Genomic DNA, 26,327 nt, shown 5'->3' on the forward strand with positions numbered 1-26,327 from the left:
GATGCTGTCTCAAAACAAATGGAAAACAGAGATGAGAGATCTCAGAAACAGAGGAATGTTGATCAATGGAAACAACTACTGTTTCAGATAAGTCAGCCATCACACTGGTTCACATTTCAGACGAGTTTATGTTATATGTGCGGCAAATACTTGAAGAAGCCTAAACGCATACTGTCTGCTTTGAGCAGTAAAATTGAGTAGTGATAGAGTTATGCTTTCAGGTATTGTATCGTTGTTTTTGGCAGGTCCAGTTATCATTTTATTAAAGATATAAATATCATTGACTACATAACTATTTTAAGTAACAAAATTCATTCAGTGACCGAGATACTGTTTTCTAAAGCAACTGCATTTCTAAAGATGATAATGCCTTCATTCGCGGAAATCACATTGTTCGGCTGTATTTCAAAGCACATGAAGTTACATATCTTACCTGCACAATCACCAGACTTAAATGTTATTGAGCCGAGCCACTGGGGTCTGTGCTGGAAAAATAGAATGAGAACTCGTTTTTCTCTTCAAGCATCTCAAAGAAATGGAGCAGTTTCTGACAGAAGAAAGGTTTAAAATATTCAAATTACCTCCATTCGGAACTTGTATGCCTCCCTTCCAATTCAAGCAATTTTGAATGCCAAAGGTGCTCCAATATAATATTAAGTGCACCATTTTTCGTACTTTTAAGTGCTTCCATTATTTCGGACAAACACTGTATCCATGTTTTTTTTTTCTCTTCTCAATTTACGTGAGCTTCCGTAATTATTGTAGCTTGATATAAGATCCTTATGTTTGATCAGATATCGAATTTATAAATTTCGTTGCTGGGTAGACAGTATTTAACTAATCTGTAAACATTTAGTTAACAATGCTTATTAAAAGTTTTTATACACCTATTTTTCATTGTTATCTTATGAAACTCCATTGCTTCCAGCTGGACAAAAGTGGCCTCATCGTATTTGTGAGATATTTATTACTTATTATCTGTAGCTAACATAACAGCTAAATATTTAATCATTTATTATATATAAATTATCATTTTATTTATAGATTATCAAAAGTAGAGCAAATTAAGCTATGTAAAAGAAAAGCTATACTTCTGTTATAAGATAATGTATAGATTTCAAAAATCACAGATTAGCAAAAAATGTGAATAAAGAACGAGTCGCAAATTTCTCGAATGAGGTTCGGGCAGTAGGTGTTAATTGTTCCGATATTACCCTTTCCTGACCAAAAGGGCTTATTTAACAGATTTTTAGTGGCAGAAAAATGCTTATAAAATGAGTAAAATTTGATATAATAGCCTTTTATCTACGCACGTATGCGCATTTGTGCAAAGTATTTTAACCCTGAGATTTGTAAAACAGTAATTTATTTCCATATTAATCTCTTAAAAACTAATGCTTGCCAGCAAAGGATTTTAAGTATGTTAGAGTATTTAATGCATATAGTAGTCTTTTGAAGAAATAATAAGGAAGTTTCCTGATACATTTAATTGCATTTCTTAAATATGATATTAACGGGCAATCCATATAGTTTATTTCAGAATTCAAACAACAAAAATCAGCGTTATATTTACAAATTTTCACAGGACTAGTTTCGATGGTTTTGCGGAACCATCATCCTCAGCTGACAAAGCGCAAATGAACGAGATAAGATATTGTGATAAGATAAGAAAGTTGTTTGAATTCTAAATTAATACGTGTTATTTTATCTTAATCCATATAGTTATTACTGGGTTTCTCTAGACATATGATGTAAACAAAATAAAAATCTCCGATTTAAAAAAAATTAAAAATAGAGTATCATAACTTGTTGATGATTTTCTTTCTCAGTGTTGGATACGTCACACTAAACGCGCTGACACTGTGCCCTGCAATTGGTTTCCTGAGTCTGTGTCTCGTAATATCATGCGGCTTTCACTTCTGAAAATACATGAACTATGTGTTCGTGCCACTTTTGTCCACAAGTATGTGTGAGCTCGAAAGCAGTACTACTACTAGTGAGACGGAAACAAGAGGTATGCTGGAATAAGTATGTCAAGACTTTACGTGTCTTTTTTTATAAATTAAAAAAACATAAACAATTGAAAATGATTCTAAATAATCCTGTATTTTTCCCATACAGGGGGAATACACAGTTCTGTAAGTGTAGCTTTGTAAAGTTGTATTATTTATAAGATTAAAAGGTGATACTTGTGAGCCATCTTTTACATCACAGAATGGCTGCCAAGAAGATAAAAAGAGCTGCAACACATACGATTAAGTAAATAAACAGATTCTAAGCAGTTTCAACTTTTTAATGATTTACATTTATTATGCAAAATATGTTCGATTTCTATGGGTTTTATATGTGTATATATTAAAAAATGAGAGAGAAATTCAAAAGCATTTACAAAATGAATGGTGTAAGCTAATTTGACAAGTATATTTAGAACCAGGAGTTTTAATTTCTAAAGTTGTCTTGCGTAGTCCCTTTATGTAAATGGAAACTACTTCTAATTGCTTATGGATAAGTTTTGATATCTGATATGATTTTCTCAGGAAAAAATACAAAGTTACAAATATATTTCATTTGTCATATTTAAATATGCAAGTGATTATTTATTTTGGTTCAAACTGAATTCCTATACATAAATAAAAGCAAAAATCTGTAATGGAATTCAATGAAAAATTGTGATAATTCAACTAACCTATAGTAATGTGCTGTAAAATTGCCCTTTTGGCCAAAACAATCATCACGTCTTTCATATCACATGTGATTTATCCAAAAATACAAGTTTTCCTTCTTTTCAACAAGCTTTAAATAGTTAATCACTTCTTGCAAGGTTTTGCTAAAGAACATTATTTAGTTACACTTGCTAAGCTTCACTCATATATTTACATTAGATATCTCCATTCCACAATTTTTTTACAAATATTTAAGAGATCTAGCTATTTGATCCTAGTATTTCGAGTACTTAATTCCATAATACACATGGATCTAGGACTCAAGAAAATGCTGCACTATTATGTTTGCTAAGTCTTACTGTATGGAATATTTAAACGTCTAAGCGTAAGGCAATAATATACGACACTATGTTTTGCAGCATCGTACAAAGGAAAAGAAACTGCTGCCAAGATTTAAAGAACAGCAACATAACTTACAAAGCATGTGACAGTGTTGTTCATTATATTGAACACATAGTAAATGTATTGAAGTTTAAGCAAAATAAGGCCTTTAGTTACTCAGTTCACTCGAAAAATCTCGGAATCGAAGCACCAAGAGAAAGAACATTCTGTGGACGTTTCTATCACCTTCTTTTTCCAGAACATTTAAGTGGTTAATACCTACTGGACAATGTTGCTAGAAAATCTGCGCCGTGAAGTTCCTCAATATTGCAACCAGAATCAGTGAAATTCACAGAATTTGCTTCAAATTACCTATTGTACTAAATTCTATCTGTGTAGGCTGACCAGTACCCTAAAAAGGGAAATATCTTTTTCCTATATAACAATGCAAGACTTTCTGTACTTTTTCTTAAGGCTGTGAACAACATTGCAGGAATACAGTTACTTCTAAGTCAGAGTTCGAAGGCTTTACAAAATAGGTAACGTTGCACTGGTATCGAAAAGACAAAACCATGCTGGTTAAAACTGCCTTAATGATTTTAATTTGCTCTCTTGTGAACACATATCAACTGAACTAAGTTATATTATCTTGGTATGAAATTCGTTCTAAATAGTGTTAAAATATTAAAAAATTTATTCACACACACTTGATGTATTTAGACTAGATATTTGTTGAATAAAGTGATATGATTATTTTCCCCCTCAACATTAATCACATTATGATGATTAATATTATTTATATAATAGTTTACTGAACTTGGTAAAAGATATATGAAAAGATGCTCTCTGCCGTTTGTTTATGGTTGAAATTTTGTACATTTTAGAACTTTGTAAGCAAGATATATTTACTATTTTTTAGAGAATTATTTTTTTTCTAACTGCGTGCATTTGATTGTTGTGCGTGCTTGATCAATAATTTCCTGCTATGCAGTCTTTTTGAAGCGTGCCTTTAAATGCAGTAAGTGCGCCATGTAAGTAATGCATGTTTAAAAGACGACACCAGCCATGATTTGCCATTTCGATTCACATTGCGCTAAAACCCCTGTTGGAATAAAGGCAAGTTCATCTGCATTTCCTTCAAGAACATAGATATAAATTATGCCAAATGTGCTGTTCAGTTGCTGTGTCTCTGAATAGCATTTATGTGATATGACCATATTTAAGCAGTCACCATTTATGCAGCTCTTTCTGACCCAGCACTGAGGTATTTTGTTTCAAATAGCTGCACCATAATAGGTAAAGAAATATAATTTCAAAATGTCAGTTTTCTGTAGATAATGCACGGGGTACTAGGGGTGGAGGTAAAGCAGTCCTGTTACTGCATCCTAGATTGACAGATGTCCAGTTCGGCCGGCTAGCTAACGATGCTGCATCATCAGGATGAAGATAAACATGACGATTGCTAGGTTGCTGAGCCGTCTGCTGCTGGGAATCACTTGTTTGATGGGCTTCACTTGCACTTAGATGTGGCAGGACTGATAATGCTTTAGTCAGCACATCAGGAAGTGCTTCTAATTGTTCTTGAATAACAGTTAAACGTTCCTCTAATGACAGCACTCTTGCCTCTAGAACTTCATGTCTTTGGTTCATTTCAGATACCATTTCATACACGGAATTCTGCGTCTGGAAATAGAATTCAATTTTAAAAATTTAACTCAAACATACACCAACTTCATATATAAACTATGTGTACATAAAATTAATAAGAATAAAGTAGTCTAAATTTTGAGTTCATATTTCATTGACAGCGCAAGCAAAGGAACTTTTTATCGTCACAGCTGCAACAAGAGGTTGGTGTCCCGAGAAATATAAAAAACTATACTCATGTGTCTGAGCTAACCAGTGAACAATTCAATATGGTCAAAGTACTTTAACAAATTAAAACCTTTGATCGCAATTAGAACTTAAAAGAGAAAATTTTGTTTTGCTGCGGATTGTTTTGTTATGTTTAAAAATTTCTGACACATATAAAATGCAAATAAAATAAAATTAAAATAGATAAATTCATCCCATATTCAATTTGGAATAAACCATATGCAAAGAACAAAGACCAGAAGCACAGTCACAAACTGCATGAAACGGGCAAAAAAGAACAAAACCAAAAAAGAAAATGAGAAAAGAAATTTACATCTTTCTCTACATCGTCATTAAGGGAATAGTGCAAAGATAGAATTAAATATATCAGCCTGTTTCTGAAGTAACGAGCACACAAATTAAAGTTTAATGCTTAAAATAATCTCAGAAAATCAATTAAAGTACGGTGAACTCCCGTAGAACGCGAATTACTATAACGTGACGAAAAAATTGCGACTAGTAATCCTACAGCTGTAATAAACAGTTCTTTATAACGCCTAAGATAAATTTAACATTTTCACATATTTTCTGATTTTTTTGTTTAAAACAGCAAAGGTATACATTTACCTGCTGTTTATACTACATAAACAGTGAAGATGACAGTTTAAAAAAGTACGGGAGAGCAGTTAAAAGGGAGTCCAAAGTTCTAACGACGCCATCTTATTAATATTAATTGTACAGATCCATCGTTTGAATAGTCTATAGTTTCGTCTTGATTGTTATCGTTATTTAAAAACAGTTCTTTCTCCAGATGATTTTTAGATTGAAAATATGGAGGTAGACAATCTTTCAGTTTGTTTTTAAATTCCGAAAAACATTCTATTGAAGAATCAATTTTCATAAAATGTGTTTCTATCGTTTTGGCTATTTTGCAACTCTTTATTTATATCTTCTAAACTCAAAGATTACTTTGGCGCATTAAAAATCTGAACTGAGTTTTCTTCCTATTCACATCAGCAAAACCTTCTCCACCAATATTTTGTCCAGCAGTTATTTTGCGATTTACATCTGTTTCTAATGGGGTTGGAGAATTTGGTGTTATAATGCCATTTAACATTAACTTTTCCCAACAGACGTTGAAGGTTTCAATTCTTTAAGAGATATATTTATTAGTTCTACGGAGTTTAGTACTGAAAATTCTTTGAAACTTGCAGAACTGTTGCATTAGAATTACAATTATTTTTAAAAAAATAATTTCAAATGTACGACGCAAATTAAAAGTTTTAACTGTTTGTATCATCCCTTGGTCCAGTGGTTGAAAAATTGAAGTTGTGCTGGGTGGCAGACAAACAATTTTAACATTAGAATGATTTAAATTTATAGGATGGCCTGGTGCGTTATCCATCAGTAACAAAACTTTAATATTTTTCTTTGTAAAATAACCTTCGATCTCTGGTACAGAACAGTTGTAAAACCGAATCATTTCGCATGTAATCCATGCTTTTTTATTGGCTTGCCAGTGAACAGGAAGCATCGACTTTTCTACGTTTTTCATTACACGTGGATTTAATGTACGATTAATTAACATCGGCTTAGTTACATGCTCTCCGGCCGCATTAAAATACAAAACAAAAATTTTCTGTCTTTTGATGCCCTGAAACCAAAAGCAGAGGTCTGATTTTTCGCATGTCCTGCGGGGCAATTTTGTTTTCCAATACAGAGCAAATTCCTCAGCGTTATAGACTTGCTCTGGTATATAACTGCCTTCCTCTACAATTTTCGAAAACATTTCTGCAAATCTTTGAGCTGCTTCTTTATCCGCTGATGTACTTTTTCCAATAGTTTTCATATTACGCAAAAAAATCTCGTCTTAAATCTGTTAAACAATCTTGTACTGGCCTTAAATTCGGGTTGATACAATTCATTAGATGAAATGCTCTCAGAATTCTTTAACCGTTGGTAAACTTTGAGTGCCTTTATTTTATGGCAGCACTATTTAAAGTATTAATTTCTTGAGTAACAGTCTTTAATCTATGCCATCAAATACTTTTCCATCTTAGCCTCTAACATGTCTTTTATTCGAGCAACTTTCTTCAAATCTGATAAAGATGTACATCGTTCGTATTTTGCTTGTATTATTCTTTGAATTATTGACTCTTGTAGGTTCAGTTCTTTAGCAATGATTGAAATTTTCGCTCCAGGTTTCAATTTATTCAAAATTCTAATTTTATTGTCCAGAGCTATACGCTGTCTTTGCAACTGCTCAGGTGCTTTATTCATTTCAGTATTCATTCAGTATTTTCGCATGGCATAAATCGCATCTCATTAGCAATATGCGATAACCGTTACAATTTCGAGCACTGCTGTCCAGAATTGCCTTCGGGGACAATTTCATTCCTCCCCCCACACACCCGAGCTCTTCGCGGTTGCTATGGTGACGGCTGCGTAGGGCCAAGACACTCAGTACGTGCGTACACTCAGAGCGTAGAAATAGACAACACCACCTTAAACAGTTTAAGAAGTTATTGCCAATTCACACCAACGCGATCATGCGTTCAGGTGGGAAGCGGTTACCAATAAGAAGCAAATTCAGAGGCGGTATTTTTCGGATGACCGGAGACCGCGCGAGTTGACTGAATTGCAACTTTTAGCCGCTTACCACGCCAGTTTCAGGTATCTCCTTTGAATTATCCAGTTTACACCACAGTTTTTAAAAGAATATACTTTCAAAATTCCGCTTGAGGAAAATATAAAATCAAATAGACTAATCTTAGTAAAAGTTTCAGATGATAATTAAAAAAGTTAATGGAGAATCTTAATAAATTATTTAAAGGCAAATTCTCAAGAATATTAGGAGTAATAAACTTTAAATCTTAATTATCAACCATTAATGATATATGGTTGATAATTTTTACACAATAATCTAAAGCTGCGAGCTATTGCTGCGAGAAAATAATAACAGATTTCGAAATCTTCGGATTTTGAATTTTACTTAAAATCTGCGTCAATTTAAAGTTGCTTCTGTTTCCTAATGGCTAAAGACTTGGCTTCCGGTGTCAAAGATTGTGGATTCAAGTGTCATTAAGAGCGACGTTGTATTTAAAAAAAATATTTACAGAAAAATTCATAATTAGTTTCAGAGTGGCAAAGAGTTAATCAGTTTCCTGAAGGCGAAGTCTGAAAAGCAACATTTTACGTAAGACCTCTAAAGCGGGAGTAATGAAACAAATTCAGATGATACTAGATGTTTTTGTTGGGGGTTCAGGCCTTGCTTCTTCCACTTTTGATGTTGGTGTTAATAAATAAAATTGTTTAATCTACCGCGACTTTCTTTATGCACAAGAAGTTTGCATTTATTTTTCATTGATAATAAACATAATTTTCGCCTTCCAAGCAGCATTGCATGGCAAAGGCTCGTTATCATGGCACAATTCATTAGATGATATGACTGTTCTGTTTTTCTTCTGACGCCATACTAGCAAAAGCGATACTTGTATTAGTATAAAGTGTTGCTATTTTACCTAATTTAAGAAATTTGGTGAGTTCTTAATTTTAATTTTAAACGACTGGTGACAAGTAAGCCATTTATATATATATATATATATATATATATATATAAAACCAAGAAAACTATCATTTATACAGCAAGGAAGCTTGCCGGTGTGTGACATTTAAACTAAGACAGAATTCAACCCTAGATAGAACCGGATTTTACAGAATACTAATAAAAAATATAAACTAATAAAACAATATTATTATTTATATCAACTGTCAGGAATTTCATGTCCCACAGACTTTTACAGTGGATTTTTACATGAATGGGCCACGTTTTGTGCAGTTTTGCATAAGGGTGTGTTTCAAGGTCGACTTCATTATACACAAAATGTAAATATTTTCTTATCATTTGAAATCTGTCGTAGGACATAACTTTGCGAAAGAATGGCGTTTCAAGACATGTCTTTTTTGACCGAAACATTGAGACATTGGGCTTCTGAATAATGTCTCAATAATAATTCTGAATAATGTCTGCCTGCTAAACATGGAGCAACAGAAGTATTTTCATTTCATGGTCATTTGTGGGCACCCACATTTTTTATCGGCTTTTTCGCTTCAGATGTTGCCTTTCCATATGCATTGCTGTGTATATCTATTAGTCTCTTCCGTAATGGTGTGAATCAAATTGTCATAATGAAATAGCTCAAAATATTGTTTTTTTTTTTTTTTTTTTTTTGAGTAAAAACTAGAAGTGTCAACTGTTGCACCGACTTGTGGATGTTGGAATGGGAATCATGGAGCGGCTGGAGAAAGGTAATTGAAACATAGCGGAATCCAAGTTTGGCTTGAAAGAATTTCACTTTCGTCGTCACTTTCGGAATAGTCACACTCTTCTGTTGAAATACTGGTTTTTGAGCATGAGAAGCTCAACAAGCATTTTTCATCACCGTCTGATACCGACATTGTGAACATATAATGTGGGTTGAAGGAAATTTGGGAAGAAATACAAAATTGCAAAAATCCGACAAATGGCGCGAAACTGCCGAACATTTCGCGGAAAAGTATCACTACCTATTGGTAAAATGGTAAATTACATACTATGCATTGGACGAACTGAGTTTGGGCTTCACGGAATTGAAACACCGAATTTTTCTTTTGCCCGATGTCAGGTCGGGCATTCCAAAATTGGCGCATTTGCATTGCCCGAACTGAGTTCGGGCGTCACAGGCAAGGGGTTAAAGCAAAGAAAAAAATTTATATAAAAGACAATTATTTCAATGAGGTTTAGACAAAGTGGCTTTATAAAATAAAACTTCAGATAGTGGCTTTTCATTAATATATGAATGACTAATTGAAGTAATTACAGTTACATTTAAATTAAAAAATATGTATATACGGCAGGAAAAAAATGCCTTAAAACGCTTTTTTAAATTAATATTGTTTGTTAACGATTTTTTAAGTAACTATTCCCCTTTTCAAAGTGTGATATTTAAGTTCAGTAATCTTATTAAATCCCACATGCATTTAAACAAAATATAATTTTTTATTACATTAATTAAACCAATTATATCAAGGGAATTTCATGCAAAACAATTTAAGGTGTTTTACCCGATGAAACATTCACTCCCTAAATTCGAATTATGCAGTTAAGAATTTTTAATTATCATTCAACAAAATTCATTAATAAAGTAAATTAGATTTATACAGTGATACTTTTCTCTGATGTCCTATTCCTATTTTCCAAACGAATTTTACCTGCCATATTCTGACAAGAATAAGTGTTCTGCTTTTGGATAAATGGTTTAACGAGAGTTAGAAATTCATCAAACTGATGAGGCGTGAATTTCGATGTCGCTCAAGCGCATATCTTCAATTAAATTATTTGCATCTCTTTACTGCAGTCATCTTTCACATATTAATATAAGCCGTTAATTTTTGGTTCGCCTACATAAAGCAAAAAGTAAAATAAGTTTTAATATAGCAGGAAATGGATCCATTTTAATTAAAAAATTTAACCGTAAAAAGCCAAAATACCACCCCAAAATTAACATATTTCAAGCTTCCGATATGAAGAGCTATCTATTGTGTCTATATGAAAATTTTAAAGCGAAAGAGCTGAAATGCTTTTACATTTCTGTTATGTCTTGCTGAAATGAACAAATATCAATTTTCTTTAGCCATCGTGGCTACTGCCGATCTTGCCCAGGCCTTTTACTCTACGGCTATAATATCTTTAAACTGTTTCCATGTGTTACAAATGTTGTTGGACGTTACATTTTAGTCTTTAGCAAAGTGCACTAGAAACTACTCCCGACAGTTCTCCACCTCATTTTATAAGGTATTTCTCCCGTCTTCTTAGCGTGCCTTCGTGGTGTAGTGGTCAACACGCTCGACGCGTATTCGAGAGGTCCATGGTTCGAGTCCCGGCGAAAGCCTTGCTAATGTTTCATCTTGTCTACTTCCAAAAATACCTAATGTCTCTACAGTGGCGCTCGAACTAAAAGGTGGTAAATGATGATTCTTCACCACCAGGATTTGGCGATTGGGTCCCCTAAAAACCCCAGTCGCCCTTTAAAAGGGGAGAGTATATAAGGTATTTCTCCCATCTTCTTAGCGTGCGTTCGTGGTGCAGTGGTCAGCAAGCTCGACCCGTACTCGAGAGGTCCGTGGTTTGAGTCCCGGCGAAGGCGTTGCTCATTTTTCATGGCTCCTGCTTCCGAATACCTAATGTCTCTACAATTTTATCATCTAAACTTTGGTGTTCGCTCGCTTCAACAGCCGCTCATTTGAATTTCACCAAATGTTGAAAAACACCACAGAAGGTCGCCGAGAAATGCAAGCGAACAAAGTATGTAAAATGTCACATGCGCTTTTAACGACGCTTTTCGTAAATACTAATGCTCACATGCAAGTACATATTTGAGTATTCGACAGTAAAGATTTGTATTTTTGTTTGGAATCATAATTTGTACCGTTCATTCTGTACCTTTCAAGAAAATCGCCAAAATATGAAAATTCTCTTAATTTTAAATACCATCGCATTTTAAATGATTCGCTTTTCTACACTGATGTGCAGTGAGATGCAATGAGAGCAAGATGTGCAATGAGAAAGTTTAGAGAGAGAGCTTTGGTAACTGAGGCCCTGAGCACAGAAATTCCTGTTCTTTTTGCCGGAGTGTGGGGCTGACTGTTGGGGAGCCATTTTCTTTTTCTTTGTTAGGAGGGAAGTCGCGCTAGCAAACGAGCCATGTTTTTAGTCTTTACTTGATTTGTATGTAATTTAAGCTACTATCATATTCTCTGGCAGCAAGCTGTGGAAATAAACTTTTTTTAGTCTCCTCAGTTATAATTTCAAGCGGAAATAACAGTAAACAATTTAGTTGGTTATATACATCTTTGTTATCAGTTTGTGATGTAGAATTTTCAGTTAAGACAGGATGAAAATTCATCCGGTGTTTAGTAAGATTATTCAGTATTTTGACTACGTGTAATTAGAGAACCTTATAATTTGAACTGGCAATCTTAATCTATAAGATATTTTTCCCGTTTTCGTGGTGTAGTGGTCAGCACGCTCGGCGCGTATTCGAGAGGTTCGTGGTTCGAGTCCCGGCGAGGGCATTGATAATTTTTCACCTTTTCTTCTTCAAAATTACCTAATGTCTCTAAAAGTGTAATGCCTCCTACTAGCTATTAAAGTATCTATCGCAGCTATTGTCACTAAAGAAGTAAAGACAACACAAAACAACCACCAAATGTCAATAATTCAAGCTCACTAATACTGCAGTTTGCGTTTCAGCTTAAAGGATTCGTTACTTGCGACACATGCATAACATATCAACTGTCTTTCCTAATTCGCAAAAAATGTGACTAGTCAACACAAGTAACAGAATAAACTGAGAAATTTAAGTTAAAAAAATACCCTAATTGCTTTTTCGCAAATCTAAAAGCTTTGCATGTAGTTCTTTCCGAACATTGCACCAAAATGTGAAATAATCATAATATGTATCCTGTTTAAGATAAAATGATATTAAGTACATTGTTTCTTCGTCTTCTTTCTTTCTAAAGGCACAATTCTCTACAGACGCGGTGTAATGTGATCACATTTGTCTATGGTTATTTTGATGACATTAAGGGAATGATAGCGTTAAAAAAATATCCTTCAAAATAAAAATGTGATATAACTAATTTAATACAAATACAACTAGATACATAAAGAGATATCTTCACAGCATTTTAATTAGAAAATGCAAAGCATTTGTTTACGAATTTTTCATAATGTCTTTCACGCCAAAGTTCACTTACGAATTGTTCATATAGCGCTTCTGTAAATTATTTCACCGATGGTGTGTCTTTAATCTTAATATTCGGATGATATCCCTTGGTGGAAGAAAACAGGCCAATGTAAAATTTAAAATTAGACAAAAAAGCAACCTAGTTTATAAGATTTTGTGTTAATTAACCAGTTAATAAGATTTGCACTATTACACCACTAATTTCTTCTTTCTGTAGTCCTCACCAGAATGCAAATTAGTTGTTATGTATTTAAACCGAGGGTTTGAATGTTTTAAGGTTAGAGCTTCTGGCAGCCTCCCGTTGCAATTACATACTATCGCCAGCCCTGCCAAAGTTATTCCGGCTTTAGCCATTTTGCTAGCCAGCGTTAAAAACGCGCCGTTATTTACTTGAACCAGCTTAAGTTTCGGATTACGTTATTTAAATTGGAATTTAATTTTATCTTATACTGTTTTAAATACCTGCAAATGGCATAGTTATATTCTGTAGTACAAGGGATGCTTTCTGTTGATTTAAAGAGTTTAACAGAAAAATAACTTAACCTTTCTGAGACTGTCATTTGAATTCAGGCTGGAACGATAACTCGCTTGTCAGCCTAGTAACAATAGCAGAATCTTACAAGTTTTGCTTAGATGTTTTCAAGGAATTCTTTTTTTTCAGGGGAAAATATTCTGTAGAAATTGCTTAACTCTCATAAATGCAACCCATTCTTCACACAATGGAAAAGGGGTTATAGCACACACCACCTCTCAGCACAGCCCCCACGAAGAAAGAAGGCCAGTAAATGTCATCCATTCGTCTAACTACGGAAAAGGAGTCTCGGCTCACACATCACGGAAAGATGACTCTGACATAAAGGATCAATGCTATGTATACACGGATGGTTCAAAAGTTGACGGACAAGTAGGCTGTGGCCTCATAGTAACTAAGAACAAGGAAACACTGATAACATGGAAAGGTCACATGGGACAGAATAATTCAGTTTTCCAGGCTGAAGCAGTTGCGATTTGCAAAGCTATCGAGTTAACAAGCCCTCCAGTAGGATCCACTATTAATATTCTTACAGACAACGCTGTTGGAGCGAGACGGCTCCCGACCTAATGCAACCTCGAGGGTGCCAAACAGGATTAATACCGCCCCGCCCTTGGATCAATCTCCATGTAACGACCCCACAGAGCAAGGGCGGACAAGACAGTACCAGTACGGTCCCTGCCGAACCTTACCCTGTCTCGAGACCCCTCAGGCCTTCTGTGAAGAGTGATTATATACCCCCGTGGTTGAGACTGCCTAAGTACAGATCCTAACCAATACTTCCCAGGCATTTGCCTGAGTCAACTCCTGGGGGGGATATTCTTACAGACAGCCTCTCGGTCATATATGCCTTACGAAATCCTAGAAATCCTTCTCCTATCATAGCGGAGATTCACGACATGCTGATGGAGCGTTCGCCGACAACGAATACCCTCATATGTTGGATAAAGGTGCATGCCGGCATTCAAGGCAATGAGGAAGCCGAAAGGCTAGCAAAAGAAGCAGCTCACAATATCGATGCTCAAAGCGTTATTACCAAACTCCCGTGGTCTCACCTTAAAAAAAGTGACAAGGACAGCAGCTCAACACCAGTGGCAATGGGAATGGGACACTACTGAACAAAGCAGGAGGACCTACGAATATTACCATAAAGTTTCGATAGATCGTCTTGAGTCATCCGCAAAAATAACGAGATTTGTGACGGGGCACGGGCCTTTCCCCTCCTATTACTATGAGCGAGGAATTGCAAATACCAAAAGTTGTGTCTGTGGAGCCATTGGTAAACCAGACCATTACTTGACCCAATGCCCTCTAACCGCATAGTGGCATGTGCAGCTTCCGGAACAGGCAGTTTCTCATAAGGGTTATCTGATCAAACAGCCAACATTTCGCAGCAAAATATGCAAGATAATGCAGAAATTGGAGGAATTGGGGACAGATTTGTGCAGCGTGGAATAGTTCCCAGTCAATCTCTCTTCTCTCTCTCTTTTTTTTTAATTGTATATATTATAAAACATGTATGTATTATGGCCAATGAAAATTATTATGGACTGTGTATGTATTATGTAACAGGCTCAATATATTATGAGCTATGTAAGCAAGTATGAACTATGTAAGCAAGCGTGTAAGCATGTATCTGTATGAACTATGTAAGCACGTATTATGAAAGATCTATGTATTATGAACTACTTGTATATAAGCATGTACTATGAACTATTGCCCTGGATAGTTTCGGAACCTGGACTAGACCCGAGTATTCTAAGTAAGCCGCACGGGTGTTCAGATTATGCTCTCAACTGTTAACTGTAGTAATTGCTTTTGCTCCTGAAGAAGAGAGACCTGTGTCTTATCGCTCTCAAAATCGATAAAAGTATTCAAAATCTACGTCAAACTGAGGTTACATTTTTGCCTAATTTTAAATGCTGACTAAGATCGAAATCAAGCAGTTTGGTGTCTTAATCCCTTACTGTCACTTAGCAGTTTTTATAATGTATTTTGACTTTATTTGGTTATTTACTTCAGTTTAAAAATTATTAGTAATATTTTGATCATGTTAACTGAATTTTTGATCACAATAATCAAGGTATTTTCAATGGTTTCATATACTCGGCAACTCGATAAAAATATCCGAACAATAAATAACAATTAGCGACGTCCACTCTATAAGCTATTAGATTAGGAAACTTAGATAAAAAGAATATAAATTAATTACCTTTGCCATGTCTGTTATAGTATTTGCGTTATCCATCAGCTTCCTCTGATCCATTTTCACTTTTCTCAAACTACATAAAGCATTACAAAGAATTACTTTTACTTGAGAAGATCACTAAAGTATTATAGATTTAAAAGCAAAAACAAACTAAAAAAAAAAAAAGGAGGGGGAACTATTCGGTCTAGTTCTCAAAATTATATATCATTCTACCAAAAGTTACTAAAATTATCCTTTTCAGTTTACTCTTCATTTTTAATAATGAATACACGTATGACAATTTCACACTTTTTCCAATAAGTATTTAAATAAAATCTAGAAGCATGCAAAAAGCAATTCGATATTTATTTACTTTTTAAGGAAGAATGCAAGGTAAGAGTTTCGTAGTTCTATGAATAAAATGTATTCATTCTGAACAATATGCAATTTTACAATTCGCCTAAGAATATATTCTCAGTTTCGCAATACAGTAAGTCAACTATTGGTTTGCGGGGTAATACCGAGACGTCATCCACGGTTAACTCAAAATCGCAATTAATCTGAGAGCCATTTAATAAACTCTGGAAAGAGAAATAAGCCATATTGTAATTAACAGAAAACAATGCCATTAACAATTTATCCGTATTTTCAAGCAGTTTAACCTACATTGTTTATTTGATTATCTAAATTAAATCCGTGTTCAAAATTGTCTTTCTGTCTATGTTTCTCCGTTATTTTACGATCCATTTGTTTACATTGCTCTTGTATTTCGATTGGAATCAATGTGAAATAGAGGATTATCGATGTACACTTGGCTTATTTTTTAAACACTATAATTTAGTTTTGTGGATTAATGATGTTTATATATTCCGAATTACGTATAATTTTATTAGGTACTGTTATGGATAAGATAATTCCCTAATGTTATGACCTTTTTGTATGTCCTTCAGACAGTTTTGCTTCACGCTGATGATTTGTGATAATAAAATTTCCATCATTCCGCAATATATAAACCTTTTCTGGACAGAACTCGGCTATTCCGCTCTCGGATAATCGGGAATTGATTGCATACGATTTAGACTTCCCACATGCTGTATTTTTATGAACTCGCAGTAGCTCATGGAATAGACGAGAAAGAGTAATAATGAACGCTTGAGAGCTTTCGGGAAATTAATTGGCAAAACCTTTAACTGGAAGTACAAATTCTACAGTTTGTAATATTCTCTAAAAACGATAAAAAAGTTTTAAAAACTGTGTCCAAAGAATCTTTTACTTTTCGAAATCCACGATGCATTTCTTAAGGAGCAATTAAACCAAAATGTTCACCATGCGGGTATATATAGTGAGATTTGAATTTTCCTTGCTCAAAACAACGTATCTGTTGATCTGTACATGAGAAAGAAATGCGGCAAATATGTCAAATTTTCCTTGAAACTAGCTCTTGCTGAGCTCACAGGTCTGTCCATATGCAATTCATTCGCGATTAGGTGAGTTGAGTAGACAATAAATAAAAGTCTTATTTAGTGACGAGAAAGATTTCGACCTTGATGGACAAAATAGTTGGTCTCGAGACCATTATTAGTGTGATCTCAGGACAGAACAAAACATGAGATAAAAAGGTCAAATTGGTGGAATTTCAGAAATGATATGAGGTGTCATGACTACAAATTTGGTTACAATAAGTGAGAAAGTGAATACAGAAAATTGTCAAAAAATGCTTGAAAGCCAACTTTTAGAAAAATGAACCAAGCAGTTCTGAGCGATTCTTTCTTTTCCATATAGGATCCACATAGACCAAGAAACTATACATGATGACCTGTAATATTTAAAAGGACAATGTCTCCCCATACTCTGCTTCTTTTACTACGAGCTGGTTTCAGACTCACAATGTTTAGCTCAAGGCACGACTATAAAAAAAGATTGTAGGAAATATGTAAAAATGATGGCTTTGACTATGTATGCTTAAAATAAGCTATATAACTTCCTAGAAAAGATTTAAAAATTACTACACCTAATCTATTTTAGATAGTTGGCACAATTTCTGAGATCAACTTATTATCTCAGAAACATACCGAGCCCGAATTTAACACGATATTTGTGACTTATTATTTACTGTTAGAAAACTGATTTTCACTAAATTCGAGTTCTAGTAACAATTTATTGGTTTGCCCATACCTCCGTCCGACCTGTGTAAAGGCTTGGAATAACGTAACGACCATACCGCTACTCAAGCCAAGTTGGGGAAGTCCCGATTTATATATTGCGTCTTTGAGTCACAGATAACCGTGTTCCGCATCTTTCGTAACTGTTATAGAGCAACCGTTCACTAGAGCAAATATACAATTGCATATTTGCTCTAGTGACGGTTATCTAATTTATTCTTCATTGCCCATAAAAAATGGACGCAACTAATAATAGTAGTGTTGTGAAAAAAAGCCTCATCAAAGACACAAATAAATAAAGGTATCAAGAGAACTTACGATATGAATTTTAAAATTACGGTTGCTAATGAGGCAGAGAGAATAGACAATTTGAGAGCTTCAAGGAAATAAGGTGTTCCATAAATAAACATCCGTCTCTGGAGAAATGATTTAACAAAATATAAGAATGCAAATTCCTCAAGAAAATCATTTAGTGGGTCCGAAAAAGAAAGGCTAACGAAATTAGGCAGCGAATATTAAAATTGGTAAAGAAAAGTGAAATGAATATGCCGGGAAGTTATAAAACTGAAAGCGTTAGAAAAGGCTGCTCATTTAAATATTTCTAAAAAGGACTTAAAAGCAAGTATGGATTGGTGTAGAAGAATGGTAAAACGGCATGGTTTATCACTACAACGGCGGACAACTCTCGCGCAAAAAATTCCTGGCGACTTTATTGAAAAACTGTTGAATTTTCAGCTGCATATTATAAAATTACGCAAAAATCACAACTACAATCTTGGAAACATGGGAAATGCAGACCAGACGACAGTCTATTTTGATATTTTAAATAATTGACATTTTTGACGTGAACAATAAGTGCGGCATGAAACAATAAGTTTTTGGAAATTACATGCGATTGCACACATTTAGTAAATTCATCTACCTAAAATCCAGAAGCTATAGAAATATTCATAAATCTGTTACGTTCTTATAAAGGACTTTACCTGAAATTTCTGTTTGCATACAAGTGTTTATCCTGGTTTTAGTGATGCAACTCTAAATCAGAGACATCTTTAAATAAAACAAAAACAGTTGTCACACTCACTCTATTTATTACACAGAAATGCTCAGTGGCTAAACATGACTATAAGAAATTCCTGAAACTTCATAGATAGAACATCTATCACCTGTACACAGTCACACACGATATGTTAACAGATGAAATAATTTAAACTGACAGTATATCTTTTTTCGCTACGAAATCTAATAGAAATATAGCCGTGGATATACAATATAATAATCAAATGTGATGAAGCAATTAAACCAATAATCAATATAACGATTTTTAATTACGAAGTATGATAAATACTTAGTAACGAGCTACAAAAACTAACATCGTAATTTACAAACTTAACACTAAAAGCAATTTAATTGAATTTGATAGAAAAATCTATAAACCTTACCAATAAATAGCTAACAGGAACTTTCTTTGGTGTGCTCTAACTTTTGATGGATTTACTCTCTTAACCAGTTTAGTGTGCTTGTAAATGAGCCACGTTTCTCTGAGAACATTGGCGGCGGCATTCTTTAACTTTAAAAAAAAGCAATTTAATTGTCACATGAAATAAATAACAACAAATTTCTGTGGTTACATTAAAATTCTCTTAAAAGTAAAATATTCTACACTACAATTTCTTTTTCATCAACTATTACATGATGCTCCTTTACAGTTCTGAATAAATGAATCAAAATGTAATAGTGGTATAAATAAAGATAAATTTCACATAGTAATGTAAATCAGCAATATGTAAAGAAACCACTATTTTTATTAATGGTATATTTGATTTAAACAAACAGAAAGAAAATTCAACACAAAAAATTATAATAATAATGAAATGTATTAATCGGCATGTAATTCATTCACGGAATATATAAGTGTCGCATTTACAAAATACAAATCTAAAAGGAAATTCTGATTTAAGAAGGAAAAATGTAAAGTTGTAAAAGTAATAACTGAAAAATTTGCTCTCATATACATGGTGATAAATTGAGAAACCTGAAAATTAAGGTTTAGCATATAAATACTGAATTCTAATCTGCAAGCCCCCTGTTCCTTTTATTTGCTTGCTTACGTTTTTCAAGTAAAAGCGTGTCATTTGCATACTACTTACGCGGGTTGTAATTCTGAATCCTCGTCTTGCCCGTCATAATCGTATTCTTTCTCTTCCTGAGAATTAAATTCTCGCCTAGTTTCGTTCAAGTTCGATCAAACGCGTTGTAGAAAACCTATACTTTAAATAAATACTCGAGCATGCCGTACGTTTTTAGTAAATTTAATGTTGGGTTTCAAATTGTTCATCATTAAGGTGATGGGATGAAGTCCCGTGTTTAGTTTTGTATTAAAAATGCCAATACGTTATTATACATTGTTTCGAAATTTAAAGAGAGGTGACTGTCTGAACAGAATGATGCAGAAAGAAATTAGTGGCCTATTTGAAAAATGCTAGTTACCGAAAAAAGAGGTTTTCTTTGACTGTACAACGCACTTCAGATTCAATGACAATCTCATTAAATGGAAGACCTCTAAGAGAATTTAATACTCATGTTAAAAACTTTATTAAAAAATCATCTTTTGACCTCAGAGCCTCCTAGAAAAATAATTAACATAAAAGAAGAAAATAATGTGTGGCAGCTTCCGGCATAAATTATGCCAGATAATTATTTTGCTCGTTATTTTATATAATTTCTATGATATTTTACCTTTAAATTTCAAGGAATTAGTTTTAATATTTAAAAATGGTCTTTTTCCTACAAAATTATTTATATTTTCTATGTTTATAAAAAGTAAACTATTTACTTAGTTTGATAAAGTGTGAGCCCTTTATTAAACTTTTCACAGCTCACCTCTGAATAAACGCTAATTTTATTAGTTAATTGCACAATGTTTTTCCACTTTCCTTTTATTTGAAATTGTTTTGCAGATATTAATTTATTAACTGTTTTTAAAAGGTGATATAGATCACAATAATTGATGTAATTGAAGATCTTTTATTCCATTTCATACACAATGCTAAAATATTCACAGAATTATGCAGGCTTGGCTTAATCAAAATGATAACGATTTCCTTCAGTATTAAAAAAAATGCGATCAAAACCAACTGGAATATGAATATGAAAAACATAATTTCCTCAGTTAAAAACTTATCTATACGCTAAAATATATTCTGAATGTGTGCTTATGAGGTAAGTTAACATTTTGGAAGTTACCTGATCAATGAATATGGAAAGCCATGCTCATGCCCATTTTATTTGTTGTGTTAAATGCTGGATATCCTTCACCAAACAGGCTTTTCAATATCCGATATAAAAGTGAAGTTGTCTGTATGAATATGTTACAAGTGACATACTGAGCCTGTTAAAGTACATCTCACCTTGCATTTTATTGCAAAACATCAAATACATTTATTTTTCCAAGATAGCAATAAAATATTTTTAGGCGATATATTAGATTTTATGTTGTTCATACGGCATGCAAAAAATCTGATAATCATGAAATACGTTGCAAAAGATAGAAATCAATTGGATACACATTCATTTTAATTAGTTTTTTGTTTTGGTAATTAATGAGATTACATTTTGTAATTTACATTCTGTGTGGGAATCCACTTTTAATATTTGCGAAGTTTCCATATTTCATATTTGCATACAGTTTTTGTTAAATGTTACCAGCGTTTTTAAAGTCAATTTATCTTAAGTTAAATTAGCTTTTATTGGCATCTCTAAATTGTTTACAGGAATATTTTTGTGTACAGGATGAATAAAAATTGATGCTGATTATATTACATCATATTTGTTTGAATTGTTAGGTGGAACATGAAGCTTCGTTTGAAGTTAATGAATCATTTAATAGGAAAAAACATGAAAGTTAACCTTTAATGGAGGTATACATTTGTTTTTGGGGAGGATGATAAACCATCGAAGACAAAGTGACTTATGTTGTACTACGAGATAAATCAATCGGCAAGATATTCTTCAAGCCTGAATAAAATATTTTAGTTAGTGAAAGCAATAATGTATTAGTAAATCCTTAATTACATAAAAGGTATTTAACTGCTTATATGCAAACAAATACATTAATTAGTTAAACATTACTTTTTAAATAGATGAAATAAATCAAATTGTACAGATAAAATCAGTGTATCTGGCAGGCACCCATTTATAGTGTCATATCAATAGAGAGTGCACGGACCTTTTCACATAAAACGCTGCTTATTTAAAAGAATTATTGTGCTTTGACATATTACAGCATATATACTAGTGAGATACACAAGAAAATTAAAGTTCACAAGTTACCCTTTTGGTCAGTTGAGTGTCCATCATGAAGTTGTGGACGTGCTTCTCTGCTCTGGTAAGCTCGAGTTTGCGGGCGATGACAGCAACAACCAGTGCCGTGCACCCAGCGCCCTGGAAAGAAAAGTTCGCAGTGACATGCACCATATTAAAGTTATAAAAGAGGTTTTGAAGTTAATTGAATGCAATATTTGCATTAATGTGGCATTGTAACATGTAAATACAGCAGAAACTTCCGTTAGTGCACACTGACAAGACAGAGGAATTTGTCCGTTTTCATGGAATATCCTCTAAATAGAAGTGTAATGATAGTCTACTCCGACTGCGCGGGAGCTCAGGAACTGTCTACTAATGGGAAATGCCTGCTAAACTGAAGTATATGTTGATGGAGGTCCCGCTGTATAAGTTTATACGGAAATAAAATAACTTTTTAAGTTAGTATGAAACATTTTTTCTATTTTTATGCCATTACTGTTCCGTAATAATAGTATGTGGACATTCGATCTTACAACGTATCCACCTTTCTCCTTCCTGTACCTGGCAACCGCATCAGCAGCTAGATGATTCTCGAAGCTGTGTGATAAGTTAACTTCTCCACTTCTGCGCGTGAGAGATGCTGCGACAGCAACGTGGTGAACGGATCCTAAAAACTATTACGTAGTAGTTAAGAGACTTTCAAACATCCCCATTTGGTGTGAGGATTACCACTACTGTGATGCCACCCTATGCTATGGAGCTAAATTTTTATCTTACTTCTTTTCATCTTTCTATGTTTCTTTTCTTTTTTTTTTTTTCATTAAAATACTAAATCTTAACATTGGTGTCATTCTTAAAGTAAAGTAGAAAGACACCCACATGGGGGCTCGGCCCCACGAACTCTCTCGACTCCTTGAACTAAAATCTGTTCTTTTCTTCAACTTTTTAAACCCCCTAGACTACCATATAAGATAACGAGTATAATTATACATGATGGACTACTGTGGAATAATATCGCAAGATTCCAGTTGTTGTGATTCGTCAGCACGTAAGTAGAGCTAATTTTATTTGATGAAGTAATACTAATGAGGAAGTAATATTCTTTCAAGTTATTATGAATATTTGATGACGCCTTTTTATGAAGTTTATTTGATGAAGCAAAAGGCATTTGATTTTGATGAAAATTCATTTTATTTTTGAACGTTTATTACTTTGAAGAATTAACACTTCCTTTTTCGAATTTGATGTTGATGATAATTAATTAAACAGTTTTGATGAAGTTTAATTGAATAAACTGAAGGTATTTGATTTTGATGGAAATACATTACTGACTATTTACAGAATTGTGATATATTAAAAAAGTTACTTTGAAGAATTACTTTCGTTTTCGAATTTGGTGCATAAATTTCTTATTTCTTGTGATGCCTATATTTTACAAGGACTGTAGAATATTATTTTAAGTTATTAATTTTGATATCATATCTTAACGTGAAATTCAATTTTTCATTCTTAACATAGTCTTATATGAAGATTTGTTTGACAATATATTTTACCATTTGTTTGAATCATATGTTCACAATTTCATTTATGATTTTGAGTGTTTTAACATCATAGTTATTGTGTAATATACTAAGAAGAATTAATATTATTTTGAAGAATAATAAGAAAAATTAAGAATATATTTTGGTATATTAATTTCTGAAACCAGATAAATAATATTTGATGAAATCGAAACATACATATTTTGTGGAATTTCATATTTGGTTAAAACAAAACTGATAACTAATGGCTACACTTAACGATTATCCCAACATTGCACAGTCATTAAAAACTGCCAGTACAAAGCATATCAAGCTTTTACATCGTTTAGTTTTTGGCTCAGATGGTGATCGGCAGAATCGTGCTAGGTTACGCAATTTTTCTTGTTTTCCCAAACCATTTAACTTAAAGATACGAAACAAAAAATTATCAAAGAATTTTCTCTCACAGATTTAATTGCCATATGTAGCGTACTGCATTTAGAATTTTCCACCGATATTGAAAACTGTGCTAACAATATTCTTACGAATCTAGCTGATGTATCGTTATTAAAATCAGATTCCGCTGACCACAGCGACCTTGAAGAAGAAGCTTTGGTGCAAAGTTCACCCTCGATGCATAGCGTCGCCCAAACAGCCATTAATCACACTCCCGATGAATCTTTATGTAAACAAATGGAGGCAAAAATCTCTCTTGAAAGCGCGCCTGGAACTTTATTGCTTTCACAAACACAGACTGTTCCTTTTCAATGTTTTGGCTTAAAAGACATTGTTGATTTGATCAAACCCTTTTCCTCTCGGGATAATTACAGCGTTGAAACTTTTATTTCTGACATAGAAGATAATTTTAATCTCTATGAAATCACGAATCCTGTACACCAAGTAATTTTTGTTAAAAAATGTCTTACCGGTCCAGCTTTAACATTAATTAGACCAATTCGTGGAATTACTAATTGGGAACACTTGAAACACCATTTATTCGATGAATTTTCGGAAAAAAATTAATAGCCTTCAGTTACATAAAATAATGGAATCTCGTCACATGAAACCATTTGAAACCTTACAAAAATATTTTTTAGCTATGAGAGACCTCGCACACAAAGGTTCTATGGATGGTTCTTCTTTGATTGATTATGTTATAAACGGTATTCCTGATTCATCAAACAACAAAATAATTTTATACGGTTGTAAATCCATTCTTGAATTTAAAGAAAAACTGAAGATTTATGAAAAACTCTTTAACAATTCAAAACATTTGAAGGAAAATACTCCAAAGAAATTTACAAATTCCTTTCCCAATGTTAAAATTGATGCTAAACGTACATCAGATACTCAACCAGTATGTTATTCCTGTGGTTTGAAAGGCCACAAAAGCAATACTTGTCCTAATAAATCTAATGGCAAATTATGTTATGGCTGCCACAATTATGGTCACGTTCATTCCAGTTGTCCCAAACGTTCTGGTAGTTCTACCACTGAATCTGGTAATTGTTCTACATCTGATAGTACTATAAATGCACTTTCTACTCAAAATTTTTCTAAACATCCGATGCATGTTGATATTCAACTTAAAGGACTCAGTTAACTGCTCTCTATGACACTGGATCACAAGCAACACTTATTACGGAGAAAACATACCGCAAAATTGATTCTCCACCATTACATCCTTCCAGAATTACATTCTCAGGACTTGGCCGAGACACAGTTCAAAGTATTGGATTCTTTCAGGACTACATTCAAATTGAAAACACTATTTTACCTGCTAAAATCCATGTAGTAAAAGACTATATGATTCCTCTTGATGCGATTATCGGAATTGACTTTTTGCAACAAACTCAATTTACATTTGATAAAGACGGTATTCATTTATGCAACAATAATAATGATCAAATTTTTGTTAATATTGCTAATGTTACTCATGATCACACATTTCCACCTGATCTTTCACACATCTCAAAATCGGAAATTCTCGAAGAAGTTCCACATATCATTACTCCTCACAAACCACACGAAGTTGACACTGCTATGGAAGATTTTCAGAAAATAAGAGAAAATGAAAATCAGTTGAAGAAAACAAGTAAGAAAAATGATGATGCTGCACATGACGATTTAAAACTGGATTTAGATGATGACAATTTGGATTTGGATGATCACGATGACAAAGATGATGCTGATACCAATCATGGAGCTCATGACGATGATGTTGATGAAGATGGTGATGACGCAGGCGACGACATGGATCAATATCATGATATTGATGATGACGACAATCATAACGCTAATGGTGCTGATGAGGATGATGGCGCTCATGAAACTAATGAAGATGGTGTTATTGATGTTGATCAAGATGACGTTGCTTTTGTTGCTGATGATCATGTCAATGAAGATGATGTTGATGACAACGAAGATGATCAGGACAACGAAGAAGGTCATGTCAATGAAGTTGATGTTCATGACAACGACGATGATGCTGATGACAGTCATGAGACTAATGATTATGATGATGATGTCGATAATGATCTAAACGTGCAGAATAATGAAGGAACTGCGACAAATAAACTGAATCAATTTGAACAAGCATATGCTGATCAAGCAACTAGAAAACACCTGTTAAAGTGCAGAAATTCCCAAAGAACAGAAAAATAATCCAAGGAAACTACTTGTCTCTGGCATTCCAGTTGAAGCTTTTGAGGCAACAAAGAATGCTGAAATATTTGGAAGAAAAATTAATGTTTCATATACTTTATCCGCTTCACAGCCAAAGAAACGCAAGAAGAAAGCCTGGAAGTATAAACGAAGAAAATTTAAACGAACTTCAAAGACAATGAAATTGCTGACACAGCATGATGATGAAAACGCTGCATTATGCATTGAAGCTCAACGGAACCTCCTCCGTTTACGGCAAGCACATATACGA

The 26,327-nt window shown here is 33.6% G+C and overlaps 1 protein-coding gene across 1 annotated transcript in view; it reads right to left on the reverse strand.

Moving 5' to 3' along the window:
• Positions 1-2,272: 2,272 nt before the first annotated feature.
• LOC118198020 (small conductance calcium-activated potassium channel protein 2-like) overlaps positions 2,273-26,327 on the reverse strand; it is a 415,420-nt gene continuing 391,365 nt past the window's right edge. Inside the window, exons 6-9 of the mRNA XM_035369612.2 lie at positions 21,900-22,010; positions 19,010-19,137; positions 15,430-15,499; positions 2,273-4,727 (exon numbers count right to left, since the gene is read on the reverse strand). Coding sequence (XP_035225503.1) covers positions 4,365-4,727; positions 15,430-15,499; positions 19,010-19,137; positions 21,900-22,010 — 672 coding nt within the window. The 3' untranslated portion in view covers positions 2,273-4,364. The remainder of the gene's footprint in view (positions 4,728-15,429; positions 15,500-19,009; positions 19,138-21,899; positions 22,011-26,327) is intronic.

Source organism: Stegodyphus dumicola, chromosome X2, assembly GCF_044657685.1.
Source record: "Stegodyphus dumicola isolate Sdum_Otavi_A_Nest chromosome X2, ASM4465768v1".
In the NCBI taxonomy this organism is placed as follows: domain Eukaryota; kingdom Metazoa; phylum Arthropoda; class Arachnida; order Araneae; family Eresidae; genus Stegodyphus; species Stegodyphus dumicola.